At 43.6% G+C, this 23,313-nt stretch overlaps 1 protein-coding gene across 2 annotated transcripts in view; it reads right to left on the bottom strand.

The window, feature by feature from the left end:
* Nucleotides 1-4,685: 4,685 nt before the first annotated feature.
* LOC133539097 (sodium/calcium exchanger 1-like) overlaps nucleotides 4,686-23,313 on the bottom strand; it is a 61,508-nt gene continuing 42,880 nt past the window's right edge. For both annotated transcript variants that reach the window (XM_061881164.1, XM_061881163.1), the window contains 4 exons: nucleotides 18,603-18,721; nucleotides 12,058-12,157; nucleotides 5,883-6,155; nucleotides 4,686-5,231 (listed from right to left, as the gene is read on the bottom strand). In XM_061881164.1, the coding sequence (XP_061737148.1) occupies nucleotides 4,855-5,231; nucleotides 5,883-6,155; nucleotides 12,058-12,157; nucleotides 18,603-18,721 (869 nt within the window). In that variant the 3' untranslated portion in view covers nucleotides 4,686-4,854. The remainder of the gene's footprint in view (nucleotides 5,232-5,882; nucleotides 6,156-12,057; nucleotides 12,158-18,602; nucleotides 18,722-23,313) is intronic.

Here is a 23,313-nt window from a genome sequence, read left to right as displayed (position 1 = left end):
AAAGGCAGCTGTGAGCTTGGCTTCTCTCTGAGACACTGCGTCTTCACCGCAGCCATCCGACCTCGAGGTATGTCTTTACAATCTCACTAAAACACTATTAAAACAATAAGCAGATAAGGGATCTTCCAGAACTAGCCTAGTAAATGTGTCTATTTACTTCTGAAACGCCGCCTGCCGCCTCCTGGAGCTGTTGCTTATTTTCTCTTTTTCTTTTTAGTCTTTCACTCTCACTTTCCTCATCCACGAATCTTTCATCCTCGCTAAAATTAATGGGGAAATTGTCGCTTTCTCGGTCTGAATCGCTCTAGCTACTGCTAGCTATGATTGTGAACAATGTTCAGATGTGAGGAGCTCTACAACCCGTGACGTCACGCACACATCGTCTGCTACTTCCGGTACAGGCAAGGCTTTTTTATCAGCGACCAAAAGTTGCGAACTTTATCGTGGATGTTCTCTACTAAATCCTTTCAGCAAAAAAAATGGCAATATGGGGAAATGATCAAGTATGACACAAAGAATGGACCTGCTATCCCTGTTTAAATAAAAACATCTTATTTCAGTAGGCCTTTAACCAGTCATTTTAAACATTTAACTCATTTTTTTACAGGATAAACACATTTGGAAAAACAAGTGCAACTGTACTTATTTGCAGAAAAGTGTTAACATTGTGTTTCCATGGTAACTACTTCCACAGCAGTTTCCATTCTGTCTCATTGAGCTCATCTCATACTGTATATGTGTTGATGTGAAAAACATAAATACATGAACATAACAATGAAAAGAGTTGTACTTTTTACATGTCAGGGCCCTATGCAGTATGTACACATATTCTAAATATAGTATACATTTTAACCATACCTGTCACCATGAATTGATTAACGTGTTGAAAAACGTATTGGGGTGATACCATTTAGTGGTCAATTGTAGGGAATATGTACTGTACTGTACAATCTACTAATACAAGTTTCAATCAATCAATCAATAACTGAACTCTACATGCCCCTAAAGCTGACCAACACGCCGGACTGTAGTCAGTTGGAAGCGTGTCTTAATGAAATTAAACAATGGATGTCCACTAACTTTTTGCAACATAACGCCCAAAAAACGGAAATGCTGATTATCGGTCCTGCTAGACACCGACCTCTATTTAATGATACAACTTTAACATTTGACAACCAAATAATAAAACAAGGTGACTCGGTAAAAAATCTGGGTATTATCTTCCACCCAACTCTCTCCTTTGAGTCACACATTAAAAGCGTTACAAAAACGGCCTTCTTTCATCTCCGTAATATCGCTAAAATTCGCTCCATTTTGTCTACTAAAGACGCCGAGATCATTATCCATGCGTTTGTTACGTCTCGTCTCGATTACTGTAACGTATTATTTTCGGGTCTCCCCATGTCTAGCATTAAAAGATTACAGTTGGTACAAAATGCGGCTGCTAGACTTTTGACAAGAACAAGAAAGTTTGATCACATTACTCCTGTACTGTATATACCTTTATATACATACATATATACCTATACTGTATATACCTTTATATACATACATATATACCTATACTGTATATACCTTTATATATATATATACATACATATATACCTATACTGTATATACCTTTATATACATATATACATACATATATACCTGTACTGGCTCACCTGCACTGGCTTCCTGTGCACTTAAGATGTGACTTTAAGGTTTTACTAATTACGTATAAAATACTACACGGTCTAGCTCCATCCTATCTTGCCGATTGTATTGTACCATATGTCCCGGCAAGAAATCTGCCTTCAAAAGACTCCGGCTTATTAGTGATTTCTAGAGCCCAAAAAAAGTCTGCGGGCTATAGAGCGTTTTCCGTTCGGGCTCCAGTACTCTGGAATGCCCTCCCGGTAACAGTTCGAGATGCTACCTCAGTAGAAGCATTTAAGTCTCACCTTAAAACTCATCTGTATACTCTAGCCTTTAAATAGACCTCCTTTTTAGACCAGTTGATCTGCCGCTTCTTTTCTTTCTCCTATGTCCCCCCCTCCCTTGTGGAGGGGGTCCGGTCCGATGACCATGGATGAAGTGCTGGCTGTCCAGAGTCGAGACCCACGATGGACCGCTTGTTGGGACCCAGGATGGACCGCTCGCCTGTATCGGTTGGGGACATCTCTACGCTGCTGATCCGCCTCCGCTTGAGATGGTTTCCTGTGGACGGGACTCTCGCTGCTGTCTTGGATCCGCTTGAACTGAACTCTCACGGCTGTGTTGGAGCCACTATGGATTGAACTTTCACAGTATCATGTTAGACCCGCTCGACATCCATTGCTTTCGGTCCCCTAGAAGGGGGGGGGGGGTTGCCCACATCTGAGGTCCTCTCCAAGGTTTCTCATAGTCAGCATTGTCACTGGCGTCCCACTGGATGTGAATTCTCCCTGCCCACTGGGTGTGAGTTTTCCTTGCCCTTTTGTGGGTTCTTCCGAGGATGTTGTAGTCGTAATGATTTGTGCAGTACTTTGAGACATTTGTGATTTGGGGCTATATAAATAAACATTGATTGATGATTGATTGAACTTTATTTGACTATGTTTGTCTTTTTCTAGGTGGCTAAAATAGGCGGGGCTGCTGACCGCCCTCTAACGTTAGGTTACTGTGTGCGATACAGTGAGTAACATAACGTTATGTGTAGCTGCCTCATGCAACACTGCTTAAAAAAAAGGTGACGGAGAAGAGGCCAGCTTTCCCGGGTGGAAACTGCTACTTTTTTGTTGGGGCTCCTGATGAGGATTGGAGACATTTCCTACAACTACAGGACCAGTATTGTGTTGTCAATGCAAGACAGTTTTTTTTTATTTAAAAAAATACATTTTCTGCCATTTTTGGGTTTGTCAGGGCTCCAGATGAGGTTTTAAGACATTTTTTACAGCTACAGGACCAGTATTGTGGTGTTGCAGCAAAACCATTTTTTTTGTGTGTGTAAGGGTCCCCCATTTTAGGGAATAAAAGTTTTCGAAAATAATATATTTTCTGTTTTTTTCAGGTTTTGTCGGGGCTCTTGATGAGGTTTGAGACATTTCCAACAACTACAGGACCAGTATTGTGCTGTTGAAGCAAGACCGTTTTTAAAATTTTTGTGTAAGGGTCCCTCCCCCCTGACGTCATTTTTGCGGAAAAAAAAGTTTTAGAAAAAAATAAATTTTGGGCCATTTTCAGATTTTGTCAAGACTTTTGATGAGGTTTACAACTACAGGACCAGTATTGGGCTGTTGAAGCAAGTCTGTTTTTTGAATAATTTTTGTAAAGGTCCCCCCTTATGACACTTTAGTGAGAAAATGTTTTGGAAAAAATTTAATTTTCTGTCATTTTCAGATTTTGTTTGAACTCTTGATGAGGTTTTGAGACATCCCTTACAACGAGAGGACCAGTATTGTGCTGCTGATTCAAGACTGTTTTTTAAAATTATTTTTAAGTAAGGGTTATGACATTTTAGCGAAAAAAAAGTTTTCGAAAAAAATACATTTTCTGTCATTTTTTGGGGGAGGGATGAGGGGGGGGATCGGGGCTCCTGTTGAGGTTTTGAGACATTTCCCACAATTACAGGACCAGTATTGAGCTGTTAAAGCAAGGCTGTTTTGAAAATGTTTGTGTTTGGGTCCGCTCCCTTGCGACATTTTAGCAAAAAAAAGTTTTTATGTCTCAAAACATCATCAGGACTCCTTACGAAACCCGAAAATGGCAGAAAATTTATATTTTATAAAAAACCTTTTTCCACTAAAATGTCGTAAGGGGGAACTCTTACATAAAAAAATTAAAAACGGACTTGCTTCAGCAGAACAATACTGGTGCTGTAGGTGTAGGAGATGTCTCAAAACCTCATCAAGGGTCTCGACAAAACTCGAAAATGGCAGAAAATGCCTATTTTTGGAAAACTCTTTTTCACTATAATATCATAAGGGGAGACCCTTACACAAAAATAAAAAAATAAACCGACTTGCTTCAGCAGCACACTATTGGTTCTGTAGTTATAGATGTCTCAAAACCTCATCAGGAGTCCCGACAAAACCCGTAAAAAAGCAGAAAATGCATATTTTTGGAAAAATATTCTTGCTAAAATCTCATAAGAGGGGACCCTTACACAAAATTTCAAACAACTGTCTTGCTTCAGCAGCACAATACTGGTGCTGTAGTTGTAGGAGATGTCTCAAAACCTCATCAGGATTCCTAAAGAAAACTTGAAAATGGCAGAAAATGTATATTTTTTGGAAAACTTTTTTTCGCTATAATGTCGTAAGGGGGGACCCTCACACAAAAGTTTAAAAAAAACGGACTTGCTTCAGTAGCACAACAATGGTCCTGCAGTTGTAGGAGATGTCTCAAAACCTCATCAAGAGTCTCGACAAAACTTGAAAATGGCAGAAAATGTATTTTTTTCTAAAGAAAATTTCGCTATAATCTCGTAAGGGGGGAAGCAAGTTAAAAAAAAACTAACTTGCTTCAGCAGCACAATTCTGGTCCTGTACTCGTAGGAGATGTCTCAAAAACTGAAAATGGCAGAAAAAGTGGACTGTTTTTTCTTCTTCATAGAAGTCTTTGAACTGGTCTTTGTCTGGTCCCTCACCTTGGACCTGTTGGTCATGGGAGACCTACCAGGGGCATAAAAGCCCCCGGACAACATAACAACACCATGTCAGTAATATGTTTTCAGAAACTGAATGTTTCTTTATTGAACAGTAAAAATTCCAAAACAGACAACCTGATTTGAATGTGTTTACTATCGTGTGCTAAAGCTAATGCTAATATCCAAACATGTCCCCATGGGGTTTGGTCATGTGACCAAGAGCTGGGTGTCCATGTTGGAGCAGACTAGAAGCCTTGGATGTGACAGTAGGCCTCCAGTGAGGACAAGATGATGTACATCAACCACAGACTGAAGAACAAAGCCGTGGTCAACATCTTGGGCACCCGCGGCCCGCCCAGTTCTCCGCCGATCCCGGGTCGGCGCCGGTAGAGGAGGACGGCGATGCAGATGAAGGCGAAAATGGTGAAGAGCGTGACAGAGAAGGCCAGCGTTCCCGGGTCCACCTTGAACTCCTGGTTCTTGGAGTAATGGTAGACGGCAGCAATGGACCAGGCCACACCGATGCCCAGGAACACATTGACGGCGTTACTTCCAGTCACGTTGCCGATGGAGGCGTCGGCGTACTGGTCTTGGCAGGCCGACGTCTTGCTGGCAAAGGTGTCTGGTGAAAACACAGCAAGGTGTAAAGTGACAGGCTCCCGGTTTGCTGCTGGCTCGGTGCTAGCCTGGTACTAGCCTGGTGCTGTATCTCCCTATACCAACCTGGTAGTAGCCTATCACTAGCCTGGTATCTGCCTAGTACTAGCCTGTTAGCTGCCTAGTGCCAGCCTGGTACTTGCCTGGCTCTAGCCTGGTATCTGCCTAGTGCCAGCCTGGTACTAGCCTGTTAGCTGCCTAGTGCTGGCCTGGTACTAGCCTGGTAATAGCCTGGTATTAGCCTGGCACTAGCCTGGTACCTGCATAGTGCCAGCCTGGTACTAGCCTGGCACTAGCCTGGTATTTGCCTAGTGCCAGCCTGGTACTAACCTGGTACTAGCCTGTTATTTGCCTAGTGCCGGCCTGGTACTAGCCTGGCACTAGCTTGGTATCCGTCTAGTTCCAGCCTTGTACTAGCTTGGCACTAACCTGGTATTTGCCGAGTGCCAGCCTGGTACTAGCCTGGTATCTGCCTAGTGCCAGCCTGGTGCTAGCCTGGTACTAGCCTGGAACTAATCAGGAACTAACCTGGTGCCTGCGTGGTACTAGCCTGGTGCTAAGCAGGTACTAACCTGATGGCAGCCTGGTAGTAGCCTTGTGGCAAGCAGGTACTAACCTGGTACAGAGGTGCCCAAGGCAACAAAGACCACGGCGGTGACAGAGTCCTTGAGGCCCACGGTGCAGCCAAAGTGAGAGGCCAGGTCCCCGATGATGGCGGTCAACACCCCGATGATAATGATGGACACCAGGAAGCAGGGCCAACCCCTGCAGTAGTCTGTAGGCGGGACTAAAGCAAACAGAAGCTTCCAGAAGACAGTCAGGAAGTGAAGCACATGGTCCAGACTGGAGGGAACCTTCTTCTCTTCTTCTTTATCATCATCATCATCACCTGAACACGACATGACACCTCAGTACTACATATACACAGTACAACTGACATACAGTACTACATATACACATTAATCCATCCTTCCATCTTCAACAGCTTATCCGGAATCTGGTCGCAGGGACAACAGCTCCAGCAGAGATCCCCAGACTTCCTTCTTCAGAGCCACACTAGCAACTTCCTCCTGGGGAATCTCAAAGTGTTCCCAGGCAAAAGAGAAGATGTAACCCCCCCATCTGGTCCTTGGCCTTCGCAGTGGGACGTGCAAGGAGGACCTCCCCAGGAAGACGCTGGTGAGGCATCCGCACTGGATGCCCGAACCACCTAAGCTTGCTCCTTTCCAAGCGAAGGAGCAGCAGCTCTACTCCAAGTCTTTCTTGAGTGACTCAACTTTTCACCCTATCTCTAAGGGAGATGCCAGCCACCCTTCTGAGGACACTCATTTTGACTGCTTGTTAAAGTACCAATGATTGTCACACACACACACTTGGTTAGGCGAAATTATTCCCTGCATTTGACCCTTGATGACCCCCTGGGAGGTGAGGGGAGCAGTCAGCAGCAGCGGTGGCCATGCCCGGGAATCATTTTTGGTGATTTAACCCCCAATTCCAACCTTTGATGCGGAAGGTCAAGCAGGGAGGTAATGGCTCCCATTTTTCTTATAGTCTTTGGAACGACTCGGCCGGTAAGAACTCACAACCTACCGATCTCAGAGTGGACACTAACCACTAGGCCGCTGTATCCACGATCTGATTCTTTTGGTCATGACCCACACTTCATGACCATAGAGGTAAGAGTAAGAATGTAGATAGCTCGGTAGACCGAGAGTTTTGCCTTCTGGCTCCTTTCTCGTTTGGTGCCAACAGTGCGGCAAAGAGACTGCAATACTGCCCCAGCTGCTCTGATTCTCCGACTGATTTCCTTCTCCATCTTTCCCTCACTCGTGAACAAGACCCAACAACAAGACCCCAAGATACTTAAACTCCTCCACCTGGGACAGAGCCTCGTTCTCTACCTAGACTGCGCAACCATCAGTTTCCTGCTGAGAACCATGGCCTCAGATTTGGAGATGCTGATCCTCATTCCAGCCGCTGAACACTCGGCTGCGAACCGATGCCGTGAGAACTGAAGGTCACGAATCGAAGATGCCATCAGGACCACATCTTCTGTTTTTTTTTGTTGTTTTTTTTTTTTTTTTCCAAGATGGCGCTGCTGTAGTGGCTGCTGTAGGCAGGAGCTCTGTGCTCTTGTGTCATCCTTTTGTGTTTCCCTCTTGTTTTCATGTCTTATTATATTTTTTTGCCTTTTGGTCCGGGACCCTTTGGGACTGTGTGACAAGGGGTGCCACTTTCGTGACCTCTGTGGTGCTTTTTTTGTGGACTTCTGGATCTGCCTCCCGGGAGCCTTTTGGCCATGGAGACCAGCTGCTGGGTGTCTGCCACACCGGAGTCCGTTTGGAGGGACTGGAGGAGATGCGGATGAGGGGACAGGACTGCAGAGTTTGGAGGGACTGGAGGAGATGCGGATGAGGGGACAGGACTGCAGAGTTTGGAGGGACTGGAGGAGATGCGGATGAGGGGACAGGACTGCGGAGCTGGCACTGAGCGCTGGGACGGAGAGGCTTCGCAGTGTCTTGGCTGGGTGAGCAGGTGTCGGACACCTCAGTCACCTTGGACGTATCCTCGCTCATCCATGCGGACTGGACACTGGCCGAGAGTGGACTCTGCTGTCTTGGTTGCTTTGTTGGGTCTGCTCCTGTCTCTGGCCATGCTCCCTCCACCCCAGCAGACGATGGCGTGGAACACCGCAGAGGCCACCACAGTGGATATGTTTCTTTTAGTTGTTATTCATAGCTGTATGTAGAAGTGTCTGCTTGTATCTGCTGCTTTAATGTCTTTAATGTCCTCTGTGTTCTTTGATGTTTGATGTTTCCCTTTTACAAACATGGAAGAGGGATGTGTACCATGGCTATGAGTTGTTGTTTTATTTATTTTTTATTTTTTTTTATTTTTTCCCTTGGCCTCAGTCTGCACCTCCTCTCCAGGGCCCAGGCAAAGACCGATTTTTTTATTTATTTTTTATTTTATTTTAATCTTCTATTCCCCCCCCCCTTTGTTTACCTTTATCTCATCTTTTTTGTAAGGGGCGCTGGAAGCCGGCAGACCCGTCAGCGATCCTGTTCTGTCTCCCTGTAATGTTTGTCTAAACTTGAATGGGATTGTGCTGAAAATTTTAATTTTCCTGAAGGAACTCTCCGGAATAAATAAAGTACTATCTAATCTAATCTAATCTAAATAGCAGTGACGCAACCATAAGCCCCCCGAGACTTATACCCTCTCTGCCATGGTCACAACTCTGCCTAGAAATCCTGTACATGAAAATCACAAACAGGATAGGTAACAGTGCAGCCGTGGTGGAAACCAACCCCCACTGAAAACGGCTCTAACTTACATCCAAGTACCTGGACATAACTCTTGCTTTGGTTGTACAGAGATTGAATGGCCCCCTGCAGGGTACCTCACCCCGTACTCGCTCAGCACCTCCCACTGGATCTCCCTGGGGACCCGGTAATACGTCTTCTCCAAATCCACAAAGCACATGAAGACTGGATAGGCATACTCCCAGGCCTTTTCCAGGATTCCCCCAAGAGTAAAGAGCCAATCAGTTGTTCCACGACCAGGACAGACTCCACATTGAATCTGAGGTTTGACTATCGGCCGTACCTTCCTTTCCAGTACCTTGGCGTAAACTTTCCCAGCAAGGCTGAGTAGTGTGATACCCCTGTAATTAGCAAACACCACCCCAGTCTGCCTCTCCCTCGGCACTGACCCAGACTTCCACACAATTTTGAAAAGACCTATCAACCAAGACAGCCCCTCAACACCCAGAGCCTTCAGAATTTCTGGACGGATCTCGTCAACCCCCGGAGCTGTGCCACTGTGGTGATGTCTGAGAGATCGACGTCAAACCCCCATCATCCTCAGGCTCTGCTCCTGTCAGGGAGGGTGTGTCTGATGTAGATGGGTTCAGGAATTCCTCAAAGTGCTCTTTCCAACGCCCTACGACTTTTTCACTTGAAGTCAGCAGAATACAAAAACACAGTACTACTTATATACAGTATTACATAAACACAGTACTAAATATATACAGTACTACATATACCCAGTTGTAATTATATACAATGCTACATACACACAGTACTACTTATATACAGTACTGGATAAACACAGTACTACATATATACAGTACTACTAAGTGTTACCATAATGTCAGAAGTAAGAGTTACCTTAATGTCAGAAGTGTTACCGTAATGTCAGAAGTAAGTTTTACCATAATGTCAGAAGTAAGAATTACCATAATGTCAGAAGTAAGAATTACTGTAATGTCAAAATTAAGAGTTACCTTAATTTCAGAAGTGAGTGTTACTGTAATGTCAGAAGTAAGTTTTACCGTAATGTCAGAAGTAAGCAGAGGTGGGTAATAACGCGCTACATTTACTCCGTTACATCTACTTGAGCAACTTTTGGGATAAATTGTACTTCTAAGAGTAGTTTTTATGCAACATACTTTTACTTTTACTTGAGTATATTTATAAAGAAGAAACGCTACTTTTACTCCGCTCCATTTATCTACATTCAGCTCGCTACTCGCTACTTTTTTTTTATCGATCTCTTAATGCACGCTTTGTTTGTTTTGATTTTGTCAGACACGCATTCAAAGTAGGAACTACGCATGCCTGCGTTTCACCAATCACATGCAGTCACTGGTGACGTTGGACCAATCAAACAGAGCCAGGCGGTCACGTGACCGTCACACGTCGAATCCGACCTAAAAAAGTTGCAAAACTTATTGGGGTGTTACCATTTAGTGGTCAATTGTACAGAATATGTACTGTACTGTGCAATCTACTAATACAAGTTTCAATCAATCAATCAAAAGTGTAAAAGAAAAAAGACACTTTTTATTTCAACCGTACTTCCCGTCAAAAGCCTAAAGACTGATCGCACAGTTCCTGTCTTCACAATAAAAGCACCGCTCCATCCCGCCTGCGCTAACAAAATAAGAGTCTCCGAAAGCCAGCGCAAACGAGCTAGCAAGCTACGGAGTTTGCCGCCAATGTATTTCTTGTAAAGTGTATAAAAACGAATATGGAAGCTGGACAGATAAGATGCCAAAAACCAATGACTTTCATGTGGTATTAGACAGAAAAGATGCACTTTTTTTCTCCTCCATTTGAAAACGTGGACATTATCAGCACTATACTGTCTGATTCCAATCAATACAAGTCATCAGAATCAGGTAATACACCAACTTATATTCTTGTCTTCATTAAAGATAGGAATCTATGTGTTAAACATGCATGTATATTCATTAAAACACCTTTAACATTTCAACAAAAACGGCAAAATAAAAAACTATAAATTATATACTGTATATATATATACATATATGATATGTGTGTGTATGTATATATGAGGTAGATCACCTCGACTTGGTCATTTATTAAGTAATTGATTAACGTTGAAAAACTTAAGGTGGTGTTACCATTTAGTGGTCAATTGTACAGAATATGTACTGTACTGTGCAATCTACTAATACAAGTTTCAATCAATCAATGAATGCCTACTGAGGCTATGGTGCTGTTAAGTTATTGTGGCTCAATTTGCCTTATTTTATATTTTTATTCTAATGAATTATTATTTAATATATAATATTGTTTTAGTTGCTTAAGAGATATTCCTGGCTATGAATTTGCTCATTTCTATTTTTATGTTTTTGTGCATTATTTGTTGCCGTAATTATTAAACGAACAGGTTACTCATCAGTTACTCAGTACTTGAGTAGTTTGTTCACAACATACTTTTTACTTTTACTCAAGTAAATATTTGGATGACTACTCCTTACTTTTACTTGAGTAATAAATCTCTAAAGTAACAGTACTCTTACTTGAGTACAATTTCTGGCTACTCTTCCCAACTCTGGAAGTAAGTGTTACCGTAATGTCAGAAGTAAGTGTTACTGTAATGTCAGAAGTGTTACTGTAATGTCAGAAGTAAGTGTTACCGTCATGTCAGAAGTAAGTTTTACCGTAATGTCAGAAGTAAGTGTTACTGTAATGTCAGAAGTAAGTGTTACCGTAATGTCAGAAGTGTTACTGTAATGTCAGAAGTAAGTGTTACCGTAATGTCAGAAGTAAGTGTTACTGTAATGTCTGAAGTGTTACCGTAATGTCAGAAGTAAGTGTTACTTTAATGTCAGAAGTAAGTGTTACCGTAATGTCAGAAGTGTTACTGTAATGTCAGAAGTAAGTGTCACTGTAATGTCAGAAGTGTTACCGTAATGTCAGAAGTAAGTGTTACTGTAATGTCTGAAGTGTTACCGTAATGTCAGAAGTAAGTGTTACTGTAATGTCTGAAGTGTTACCGTAATGTCAGAAGTAAGTGTTACTGTAATGTCAGAAGTAAGTGTTACTGTAATGTCTGAAGTGTTACTGTAATGTCAGAAGTAAGTGTTACTGTAATGTCAGAAGTAAGTGTTACCGTAATGTCAGAAGTGTTACTGTAATGTCAGAAGTAAGTGTTACTGTAATGTCAGAAGTAAGTGTTACTGTAATGTCAGAAGTGTTGCCGTAATGTCAGAAGTAAGTGTTACTGTAATGTCTGAAGTGTTACCGTAATGTCAGAAGTAAGTGTTACTGTAATGTCAGAAGTAAGTGTTACCGTAATGTCAGAAGTAAGTGTTAATGTAATGTCAGAAGTAAGTGTTAATGTAATGTCAGAAGTAAGTGTTACTGTAATGTCAGAAGTAAGTGTTAATGTAATGTCAGAAGTAAGTGTTACCGTAATGTCAGAAGTAAGTGTTACTGTAATGTCAGAAGCAAAGGGCAATGAATCAAGTTGTTTGCCTGCAGTGACTGTCATGGCGTCCACAAACTGTTGCCTCCATGATGTTGTTCCTATCAGCACGGCCAGTCTGGTCTTCTTCATCACTTTGTCCACCGCACTCTGGAACACACGTGCCATTGATTGATTATTGATAATGGATTACTATCAGGTCACGATCACACATTTGCTTCCAGCTGATGGAGAAGAACAAATTATATTCAAACAGGGCGGTCATAAGCTTCTTTCTCATTTCCCCTTGGTTCTGTTTTCAGGAAGCACAGTAATGCATTTCATGTTTATGCTGATGAGGTCTCATTGACTGCCTGCACCACATCATGTTTATGCCCATGACTGCCAGATCTACTTTGCCATGGCACCAACAACACGGTCCAAGGTCTCATTGACTGCCTGCACCACATCATGTTTATGCCCATGACTGCCAGATCTACTTTGCCATGGCACCAACAACACGGTCCAAGGTCTCATTGACTGCCTGCACCACATCATGTTTATGCCCATGACTGCCAGATCTACTTTGCCATGGCACCAACAACACGGTCCAAGGTCTCATTGACTGCCTGCACCACATCATGTTTATGCCCATGACTGCCAGATCTACTTTGCCATGGCACCAACAACACGGTCCAAGGTCTCATTGACTGCCTGCACCACATCATGTTTATGCCCATGACTGCCAGATCTACTTTGCCATGGCACCAACAACACGGTCCAAGGTCTCATTGACTGCCTGCACCACATCAAGTTTATGCCCATGACTGCCAGATCTACTTTGCCATGGCACCAACAACACGGTCCAAGGTCTCATTGACTGCCTGCACCACATCATGTTTATGCCCATGACTGCCAGATCTACTTTGCCATGGCACCAACAACACGGTCCAAGGTCTCATTGACTGCCTGCACCACATCAAGTTTATGCCCATGACTGCCAGATCTACTTTGCCATGGCACCAACAACACGGTCCAAGGTCTCATTGACTGCCTGCACCACATCATGTTTATGCCCATGACTGCCAGATCTACTTTGCCATGGCACCAACAACACGGTCCAAGGTCTCATTGACTGCCTGCACCACATCATGTTCTCACATTGTTCTCACATTGTTTTCATGTTGTGTTAGCGTTGTTCTCTTGTTGTTTTCATGTTGTTTTTTAACAATGTTCTCCTTATGTTTTCATGTTGTTTTTTAACGTTGTTCTCTTGTTGTTTTCTTGTTGTTTCAACGTTGTTCTCACATTGTTCTCTTGTTTTCATGTTGTGTTTTAATGTTGTTCCCACATAGTTTTTTTATGTTGTTCTTAAAATGTTGTCATGTTGTTTTTAACTTTTCTCACGTTGTTTTGATGTTGTTCTTACATTGTCTTCACAATATCACGTTTTCACGTTATTCTCATGTTTTCACATTATTTTTACTTCGTCCTCATCTGGATTTCATTTTGTTCTTACGTTGTTTTCACGTTTTCTCAAGTTGTATTCACATTGCTTTCACATTGTCCTCATGTGGTTTTCCTGTAGTTTTCACGTTGTTTTCAGATTATTCTTGGTGGACGGTGGTTTCTGGGGCTGGATTGGTGGCCCGCCGATTCTGTTTGTTTATAATTATGTGTATTAGATATATATAAAGTGTATATACATGCATACACACACACACATATATATATATATATATATATACAGGGGCTTCACGGTGGCAGAGGGGTTAGTGCGTCTGCCTCACAATACGAAGGCCCTGAGTAGTCGGGGTTCAATCCCGGGCTCGGGATCTTTCTGTGTGGAGTTTGCATGTTCTCCCCGTGAATGCGTGGCTTCCCTCCGGGTACTCCGGCTTCCTCCCACCTCCAAAGACATGCACCTGGGGATAGGCCCCTCCCACCTCCAAAGACATGCACCTGGGGATAGGTTGACTGGCAACACTAAATGGTCCCTAGTGTGTGAATGTTGTCTATCTGTGTTGGTCCTGCGATGAGGTGTGAACTTGTCCAGGGTGAACCCTGCCTTCCGCCCGATTGTAGCTGAGATAGGCACCAGCACCCCCCGCGATCCCAAAGGGAATAAACGGTACAAAATGGATGGATGGATGGATATATATATATATATATATATATATATATATATATATATATATATATATATATATATATATATATATATATATATATATATAGTATATCCAGTAGTAATATGTATATGTGTGTGTAATTATTAGACATATTTCTATGTATATATTTATACACACACACTTACATACATACATACATACATATGTACATACATACATACATACATATATATATGTGTATATATATACACACACACACATATTAATGTGTGTATGTGTGTGTGTCATTGCCTGAAAAAATAAAATAAATAAATAAAATTATATATATAGATACATAGCAAGATAAATAGATAGATAGATGGATAGATGGATAGATAGATAGATAGATAGATAGATGGATAGATAGATAGATAGTACTTTATTGATTCCTTCAGGAAAATTAAAATTCCAGCAGCAGTGTACAGAGTTGAGATCAATTTAAAAAAAGTAAAAGGTAAATAATGGGGGTTTAAATGGAAACAAAATAGAGAAATATTACAATAAGAATAAAAAATAAAAAGCAACAATGGGAATCAAATTATAACAGTAAAATAAGAATATAACAAAACAAAGTAGGCAGTAGTGACTATATATATATATATATATATATATATATATATATATATATATATATATATATATATATATATATATATATATATATATATATATATATATATATAAACCCCATTTCCATATGAATTGAGAAATTGTGTTAGATGTAAATATAAACAGAATACAATGATTTGCAAATCCTTTTCAAGCCATATTCAGTTGAATATGCTACAAAGACAACATATTTGATGTTCAAACTCATAAACTTTATTTTTTTTGCAAATAATCATTTATTGTAGAATTTCATGGCTGCAATACGTGCCAAAGTAGTTGGGAAAGGGCATGTTCACCACTCTGTTACATCACCTTTTCTTTTAACAACACTCAATAAACGTTTGGGAACTGAGGAAACTAATTGTTGAAGCTTTGAAAGTGGAATTCTTTCCCATTCTTGTTTTATGTAGAGCTTCAGTCCTTCAACAGCCCGGGGTTTCCGCTGTCCTGTTTTACGCTTCATAATGCGCCACATATTTTCCATGGGAGACAGGTCTGGACTGCAGGCGGGCCAGGAAAGTACCCGCACTCTTTTACTACGAAGCCACGCTGTTGTAACATGTGCTGAATGTGGCTTGGCATTGTCTTGCTGAAATAAGCAGGGGCGTCCATGCAAAAAAAGGCGCTTATATGGCAGCATATGTTGTCCCAAAAGCTGTATGTACCTTTCAGCATTAATGGTGCCTTCACAGATGTGTAAGTTACCCATGCCTTGGGCACTAATGCACCCCCATACCATCACACATGCTGGCTTTTCAACTTTGCGTCGATAACAGTCTGGATCAGAGGTAGGGAACCTATGGCTCTAGAGCCAGATGTGGCTCTTTTGATGACTGCATCTGGCTCTCAGATAAATCATAACTGACATTACTTAACATGATAAGTAATTAATAATTCCGCTGGTAATCACAGTTTTAAAAATAACGTTCAAAATATAAAACATTCTCATACATTTTAATCCATCCATCTGTTTTCTACCTCACCTGTTCAAGAAGTCGCATTAATGGTAAAAAGTATTTTATTTATCATCAGTGAGCTTCCGAATAACAATTTTATTAAAAAGAATAACAGATTATGTGAAGATCTGTCACTTCATTTCTGTTTTGTATTTACTTCCCATCAATGCTCTTATTTTGTTTCCATTTCCTGCTTGTCCCACTAGGCACTGTGTTTTTTTCCCTCACCTGCTGTTGATTGGCAGCCGGTCCACACCTGCTGCCTATCAGCATGTTTCTATTTATGCTTGTCTCAGGCGCTCCTCAGGGCTCGAGGATTGACTATTGTTTGGAACTGTACATGCAAGACTGCTTCATTCTCCTCTGTTGATGATATTAAAAGCATCTTACCTGCTCTTCGCTCTCCGGGTTCCTGCATCTTGTCGCCACTGCTGCCATGGGAGTTTGTGACATAAATGTTGGTCTTACATAAATATGCAGACATTTAGGTGTATTCAGTGTTAAAAAATGTTATATGGCTCTCACGGAAATACTTTTTAAAGTATTTGGCTTAAATGGTTCTCTCAGCCAAAAAGGTTCCCGACCCCTGGTCTGGATGGTTCGCTTCCCCTTTGATCCGGATGACACAATGTCGAATATATCAATTTGAAATGTGGACTCGTCAGACCACAGAACACTTTTCCACTTTGTATCACTCCGTCTTAGATGATCTCGGGCCCAGAGAAGCCGGCGGCGTTTCTGGATGTTGTTGATATATGGCTTTCGCTTGGCATAGTAGAGCTTTAACTTGCACTTACAGATGTAGCGACCAACTGTATTTAGTGACAGTGGTTTTCTTAAGTGTTCCTGAGCCCATGTGGTGATATCCTTTAGAGATTGATGGCGTTTTTTGATACAATGCTGTCTGAGGGATCGAAGGTCACGGTCATTCAATGTTGGTTTCCGGCCATGCTGCTTACGTGCAGTGATTTTTACAGATTCTCTGAACCCATCCATCCATCCATTTTCAACCGCTTATTGTCTTTGGGGTCGCTGGGGGTGCTGGTGCCTATCTCAGCTACAATCGGGCGGAAGGCGGTGTACACCCTGGACAAGTCGCCACCTCATCGCAGGGCCAACACAGATAGACAACATTCACACACTAGGGACCATTTAGTGTTGCCGATCAACCTATCCCCAGGTGCATGTCTTTGGAGGAGGGAGGGGCCTATCCCCAGGTGCATGTCTTTGGAGGTGGGAGGAAGCCGGAGTACCCGGAGGGAACCCACGCATTCACGGGGAGAACATGCAAACTCCACACAGAAATATCCCGAGCCCGGGATTGAACCCCAGACTACTCAGGACCTTCGTATTGTGAGGCAGACGCACTAACCCCTCTGCCACCGTGAAGCCCATTCTCTGAACCTTTTGATGATATTATGGAGAGTAGATGTTGAAATCCCCAAATTTCTTGCAATTGCACTTTGAGAAAGGTTGTTCTTAAACTGTTTGCTCACGCAGTTGTGGACAAAGTGGTGTACCTCGCCCCATCCTTTCTTGTGAATTACTTAGCATTTCATGGAAGCTGTTTTTATAGCCAATCATGGCACCCACCTGTTCCCAATTAGCCTGCACACCTGTGGGATGTTCCAAATAAGGGTTTGATGAGCATTCCTCAACTTTATCAGTATTTATTGCCACCTTTCCCAACTTCTTTGTCACGTGTTGCTGGCAACAAATTCTAAAGTTAATGATTATTTGCAAAAAAAAACTCTTTATGAGTTTGAACATCAAATATGTTGTCTTTGTAGCATATTCAACTGAATATGGCTTGAAAAGGATTTGCAAATCATTGTATTCTGTTTATATTTACATCTAACACAATTTCCCAACTCAAATGGAAACGGGGTTTGTATGTATGTGTTTATGTGTACATGACACCAGATATTTACTTTTATTATTATTTTATTATATTATTTTTGAGTTGTTTATTATATTTAATTTTTTCTGTCTTTCTGAAGTTGTTTTAGTACTATGTACCATGTTTCCTGAGGGAATATATTGCAGTTTTGGTGCACTTTAAAATGTTCTGACTCAGTTGGAGCCAATACGTTGTTCTCTGGAGGTACAGATACGTCCATGCAGGCGCACGCTACTCTACATGCTAATGTGGCTATATGCTAACACCACTAAGAGACACTACTCTACATGCTAATGTGGCTATATGCTAACACAGCTAAGAGACACTACTCTACAAGCTAATGTGGCTATATGCTAACACCACTAAGAAACAGTACTTTACATGCTAATGTGGCTATATGCTAACACAGCTAAGAGACACTACTCTACAAGCTAATGTGGCTATATGCTAACACCACTAAGAAACAGTACTTTACATGCTAATGTGGCTATATGCTAACACCACTAAGAAACAGTACTTTACATGCTAATGTGGCTATATGCTAACACCACTAAGAAACAGTACTTTACATGCTAATGTGGCTATATGCTAACACCACTAATAAACAGTTCTTTACATGCTAATGTGGCTATATGCTAACACAGCTAAGAGACACTACTCTACAAGCTAATGTGGCTATATGCTAACACCACTAAGAAACAGTACTTTACATGCTAATGTGGCTATATGCTAGCACCACTAAGAAACCGTACTTTACATGCTAATGTGGCTATATGCTAACACCACTAAGAAACAGTACTTTACATGCTAATGTGGCTATATGCTAACACAGCTAAGAGACACTACTCTACAAGCTAATGTGGCTATATGCTAACACCACTAAGAAACAGTACTTTACATGCTAATGTGGCTATATGCTAACACCACTAAGAAACAGTACTCAACATGCTAATGTGGCTATATGCTAACACAACAGATACCTTAAACTCGTACGACTCTTCGATGATGATTTCCACTTTGGTGTATTGGCCCAACTGAGGTAGACCCATCTGTGCGATGCGCCTCTCCTGGTCCTCCTTGGTGGCCACACCCTGGCCGCCTGTTACGAGAGACACAGACTGAAGATGGCCACAGTAGCACAGTCAGGTGTAGGTAGCACAGTCGGGTGTAGGTAGCACAGTCGGGTGTGGGTAGCAGAGTCAGGTGTAGGTAGCACAGTCAAGTGTAGGTAGCACAGTTGGCTATAGGTAGCACAGTAGGGTGTAGGTAGCACAGGAGGGTGTAGGTAGCACAGTCGGGTGTGGGTAGCAGAGTCAGGTGTAGGTAGCACAGTCAAGTGTAGGTAGCACAGTTGGCTATAGGTAGCACAGTAGGGTGTAGGTAGCACAGGAGGGTGTGGGTAGCACAGGAGGGTGTGGGTAGCACAGTAGGGTGTAGGTAGCACAATAAGGTGTAGGTAGCAGAGTCGGGTGTAGGTAGCACAGTCGGGTGTAGGTAGCACAGTCGGTTGTGTCTAGCACAGTTGGTTGTGACTAGCACAGTAGGTCGTGACTAGCACAGTCGGTTGTGACTAGCACAGTAGGTCGTGACTAGCACAGTCGGTTGTGACTAGCTCAGTGGGTCGTGTCTAGCACAGTAGGTTGTGACTAGCACAGTAGGTTGTGACTAGCTCAGTGGGTCGTGACTAGCAAAGTCGGTTCTAACTAGCACAGTAGGTCGTGACTAGCACAGTCGGTTGTGACTAGCACAGTAGGTTGTGACTAGCTCAGTGGGTCGTGACTAGCACAGTAGGTTGTGACTAGCACAGTAGGTTGTGACTAGCTCAGTGGGTCGTGACTAGCAAAGTCGGTTGTAACTAGCACAGTAGGTCGTGACTAGCACAGTCGGTTGTGACTAGCACAATAGGTCGTGGCTAGCACAGTAGGTTGTGACTAGCTCAGTGGGTCGTGACTAGCACAGTAGGTTGTGACTAGCACAGTAGGTCGTGACTAGCACAGTCGGTTGTGACTAGCACAGTCGGTTGTGACTAGCACAGTAGGTTGTGACTAGCTCAGTGGGTCGTGACTAGCACAGTCGGTTGTGACTAGCACAATAGGTCGTGGCTAGCACAGTAGGTTGTGACTAGCTCAGTGGGTCGTGACTAGCACAGTAGGTTGTGACTAGCACAGTAGGTCGTGACTAGCACAGTCGGTTGTGACTAGCACAGTAGGTTGTGACTAGCTCAGTGGGTCGTGACTAGCACAGTAGGTTGTGACTAGCACAGTAGGTTGTGACTAGCACAGTAGGTTGTGACTAGCTCAGTGGGTCGTGACTAGCAAAGTCGGTTCTAACTAGCACAGTAGGTCGTGACTAGCACAGTCGGTTGTGACTAGCACAGTAGGTTGTGACTAGCTCAGTGGGTCGTGACTAGCACAGTAGGTTGTGACTAGCACAGTAGGTTGTGACTAGCTCAGTGGGTCGTGACTAGCAAAGTCGGTTGTAACTAGCACAGTAGGTCGTGACTAGCACAGTCGGTTGTGACTAGCACAATAGGTCGTGGCTAGCACAGTAGGTTGTGACTAGCTCAGTGGGTCGTGACTAGCACAGTAGGTTGTGACTAGCACAGTAGGTCGTGACTAGCACAGTCGGTTGTGACTAGCACAGTCGGTTGTGACTAGCACAGTAGGTTGTGACTAGCTCAGTGGGTCGTGACTAGCAAAGTCGGTTGTAACTAGCACAGTAGGTTGTGACTAGCACAGTAGGTTGTGACTAGCTCAGTGGGTCGTGACTAGCAAAGTCGGTTGTAACTAGCACAGTAGGTCGTGACTAGCACAGTCGGTTGTGACTAGCACAATAGGTCGTGGCTAGCACAGTAGGTTGTGACTAGCTCAGTGGGTCGTGACTAGCACAGTAGGTTGTGACTAGCACAGTAGGTCGTGACTAGCACAGTCGGTTGTGACTAGCACAGTAGGTCATGACTAGCACAATAGGTTGTGACTAGCTCAGTGGGTCGTGACTAGCACAGTCGGTTGTGACTAGCACAGTAGGTTGTGACTAGCTCAGTGGGTCGTGACTAGCAAAGTCGGTTGTAACTAGCACAGTAGGTCGTGACTAGCACAGTCGGTTGTGACTAGCACTGTAGGTCGTGACTAGCACAGTAGGTTGTGACTAGCTCAGTGGGTCGTGACTAGCACAGTCGGTTGTGACTAGCACAGTAGGTTGTGACTAGCTCAGTGGGTCGTGACTAGCAAAGTCGGTTGTAACTAGCACAGTAGGTCGTGACTAGCACAGTCGGTTGTGACTAGCACTGTAGGTTGTGACTAGCACAGTAGGTTGTGACTAGCTCAGTGGGTCGTGACTAGCAAAGTCGGTTGTAACTAGCACAGTAGGTCGTGGCTAGCACAGTAGGTCGTGACTAGCACAGTAGGTTGTGACTAGCACAGTAGGTTGTGACTAGCACAGTCGGTTGTGACTAGCACAGTCGGTTGTGACTAGCACAGTAGGTCGTGACTAGCACAGTAGGTTGTGACTAGCACAGTAGGTTGTGACTAGCACAGTCGGTTGTGACTAGCACAGTAGGTTGTGACTAGCACAGTAGGTTGTGACTAGCACAGTCAGTTGTGACTAGCACAGTAGGTTGTGACTAGCACAGTCAGTTGTGACTAGCACAGTAGGTTGTGACTAGCACAGTAGGTTGTGACTAGCACAGTCGGTTGTGACTAGCACAGTCGGTTGTGACTAGCACAGTAGGTTGTGACTAGCTCAGTGGGTCGTGACTAGCACAGTAGGTTGTGACTAGCACAGTAGGTCGTGACTAGCACAGTCGGTTGTGACTAGCACAGTCGGTTGTGACTAGCACAGTAGGTTGTGACTAGCTCAGTGGGTCGTGACTAGCAAAGTCGGTTGTAACTAGCACAGTAGGTTGTGACTAGCACAGTAGGTTGTGACTAGCTCAGTGGGTCGTGACTAGCAAAGTCGGTTGTAACTAGCACAGTAGGTCGTGACTAGCACAGTCGGTTGTGACTAGCACAATAGGTCGTGGCTAGCACAGTAGGTTGTGACTAGCTCAGTGGGTCGTGACTAGCACAGTAGGTTGTGACTAGCACAGTAGGTCGTGACTAGCACAGTCGGTTGTGACTAGCACAGTAGGTCATGACTAGCACAATAGGTTGTGACTAGCTCAGTGGGTCGTGACTAGCACAGTCGGTTGTGACTAGCACAGTAGGTTGTGACTAGCTCAGTGGGTCGTGACTAGCAAAGTCGGTTGTAACTAGCACAGTAGGTCGTGACTAGCACAGTCGGTTGTGACTAGCACTGTAGGTCGTGACTAGCACAGTAGGTTGTGACTAGCTCAGTGGGTCGTGACTAGCACAGTCGGTTGTGACTAGCACAGTAGGTTGTGACTAGCTCAGTGGGTCGTGACTAGCAAAGTCGGTTGTAACTAGCACAGTAGGTCGTGACTAGCACAGTCGGTTGTGACTAGCACTGTAGGTTGTGACTAGCACAGTAGGTTGTGACTAGCTCAGTGGGTCGTGACTAGCAAAGTCGGTTGTAACTAGCACAGTAGGTCGTGGCTAGCACAGTAGGTCGTGACTAGCACAGTAGGTTGTGACTAGCACAGTAGGTTGTGACTAGCACAGTCGGTTGTGACTAGCACAGTCGGTTGTGACTAGCACAGTAGGTCGTGACTAGCACAGTAGGTTGTGACTAGCACAGTAGGTTGTGACTAGCACAGTCGGTTGTGACTAGCACAGTAGGTTGTGACTAGCACAGTAGGTTGTGACTAGCACAGTCAGTTGTGACTAGCACAGTAGGTTGTGACTAGCACAGTCAGTTGTGACTAGCACAGTAGGTTGTGACTAGCACAGTAGGTTGTGACTAGCACAGTCGGTTGTGACTAGCACAGTCGGTTGTGACTAGCACAGTCAGTTGTGACTAGCACAGTAGGTTGTGACTAGCACAGTCGGTTGTGACTAGCACAGTCAGTTGTGACTAGCACAGTAGGTTGTGACTAGCACAGTCGGTTGTGACTAGCACAGTAGGTCGTGGCTAGCACAGTAGGTTGTGACTAGCACAGTCGGTTGTGACTAGCACAGTAGGTTGTGACTAGCACAGTAGGTTGTGACTAGCACAGTAGGTTGTGACTAGCACAGTCAGTTGTGACTAGCACAGTAGGTTGTGACTAGCACAGTCAGTTGTGACTAGCACAGTAGGTTGTGACTAGCACAGTCGGTTGTGACTAGCACAGTCGGTTGTGACTAGCACAGTCGGTTGTGACTAGCACAGTAGGTTGTGACTAGCACAGTCGGTTGTGACTAGCACAGTAGGTTGTGACTAGCACAGTCAGTTGTGACTAGCACAGTAGGTTGTGACTAGCACAGTAGGTTGTGACTAGCACAGTCAGTTGTGACTAGCACAGTAGGTTGTGACTAGCACAGTAGGTTGTGACTAGCACAGTAGGTTGTGACTAGCACAGTCGGTTGTGACTAGCACAGTAGGTCGTGGCTAGCACAATAGGTTGTGACTAGCACAGTAGGTTGTGACTAGCACAGTAGGTCATGACTAGCACAGTAAGTTGTGACTAGCACAGTAGGTTGTGACTAGCACAGTCAGTTGTGACTAGCACAGTAGGTTGTGACTAGCACAGTCAGTTGTGACTAGCACAGTAGGTTGTGACTAGCACAGTCAGTTGTGACTAGCACAGTAGGTCAT

The sequence above is a fragment of the Nerophis ophidion genome, linkage group LG20 (genome assembly GCF_033978795.1).
Source record: "Nerophis ophidion isolate RoL-2023_Sa linkage group LG20, RoL_Noph_v1.0, whole genome shotgun sequence".
Taxonomy (NCBI): Eukaryota; Metazoa; Chordata; class Actinopteri; order Syngnathiformes; family Syngnathidae; genus Nerophis; species Nerophis ophidion.
The sequence above is the reverse complement of the archived record's forward strand: the minus strand, read 5'-3'. Positions and strand labels throughout refer to the sequence as shown.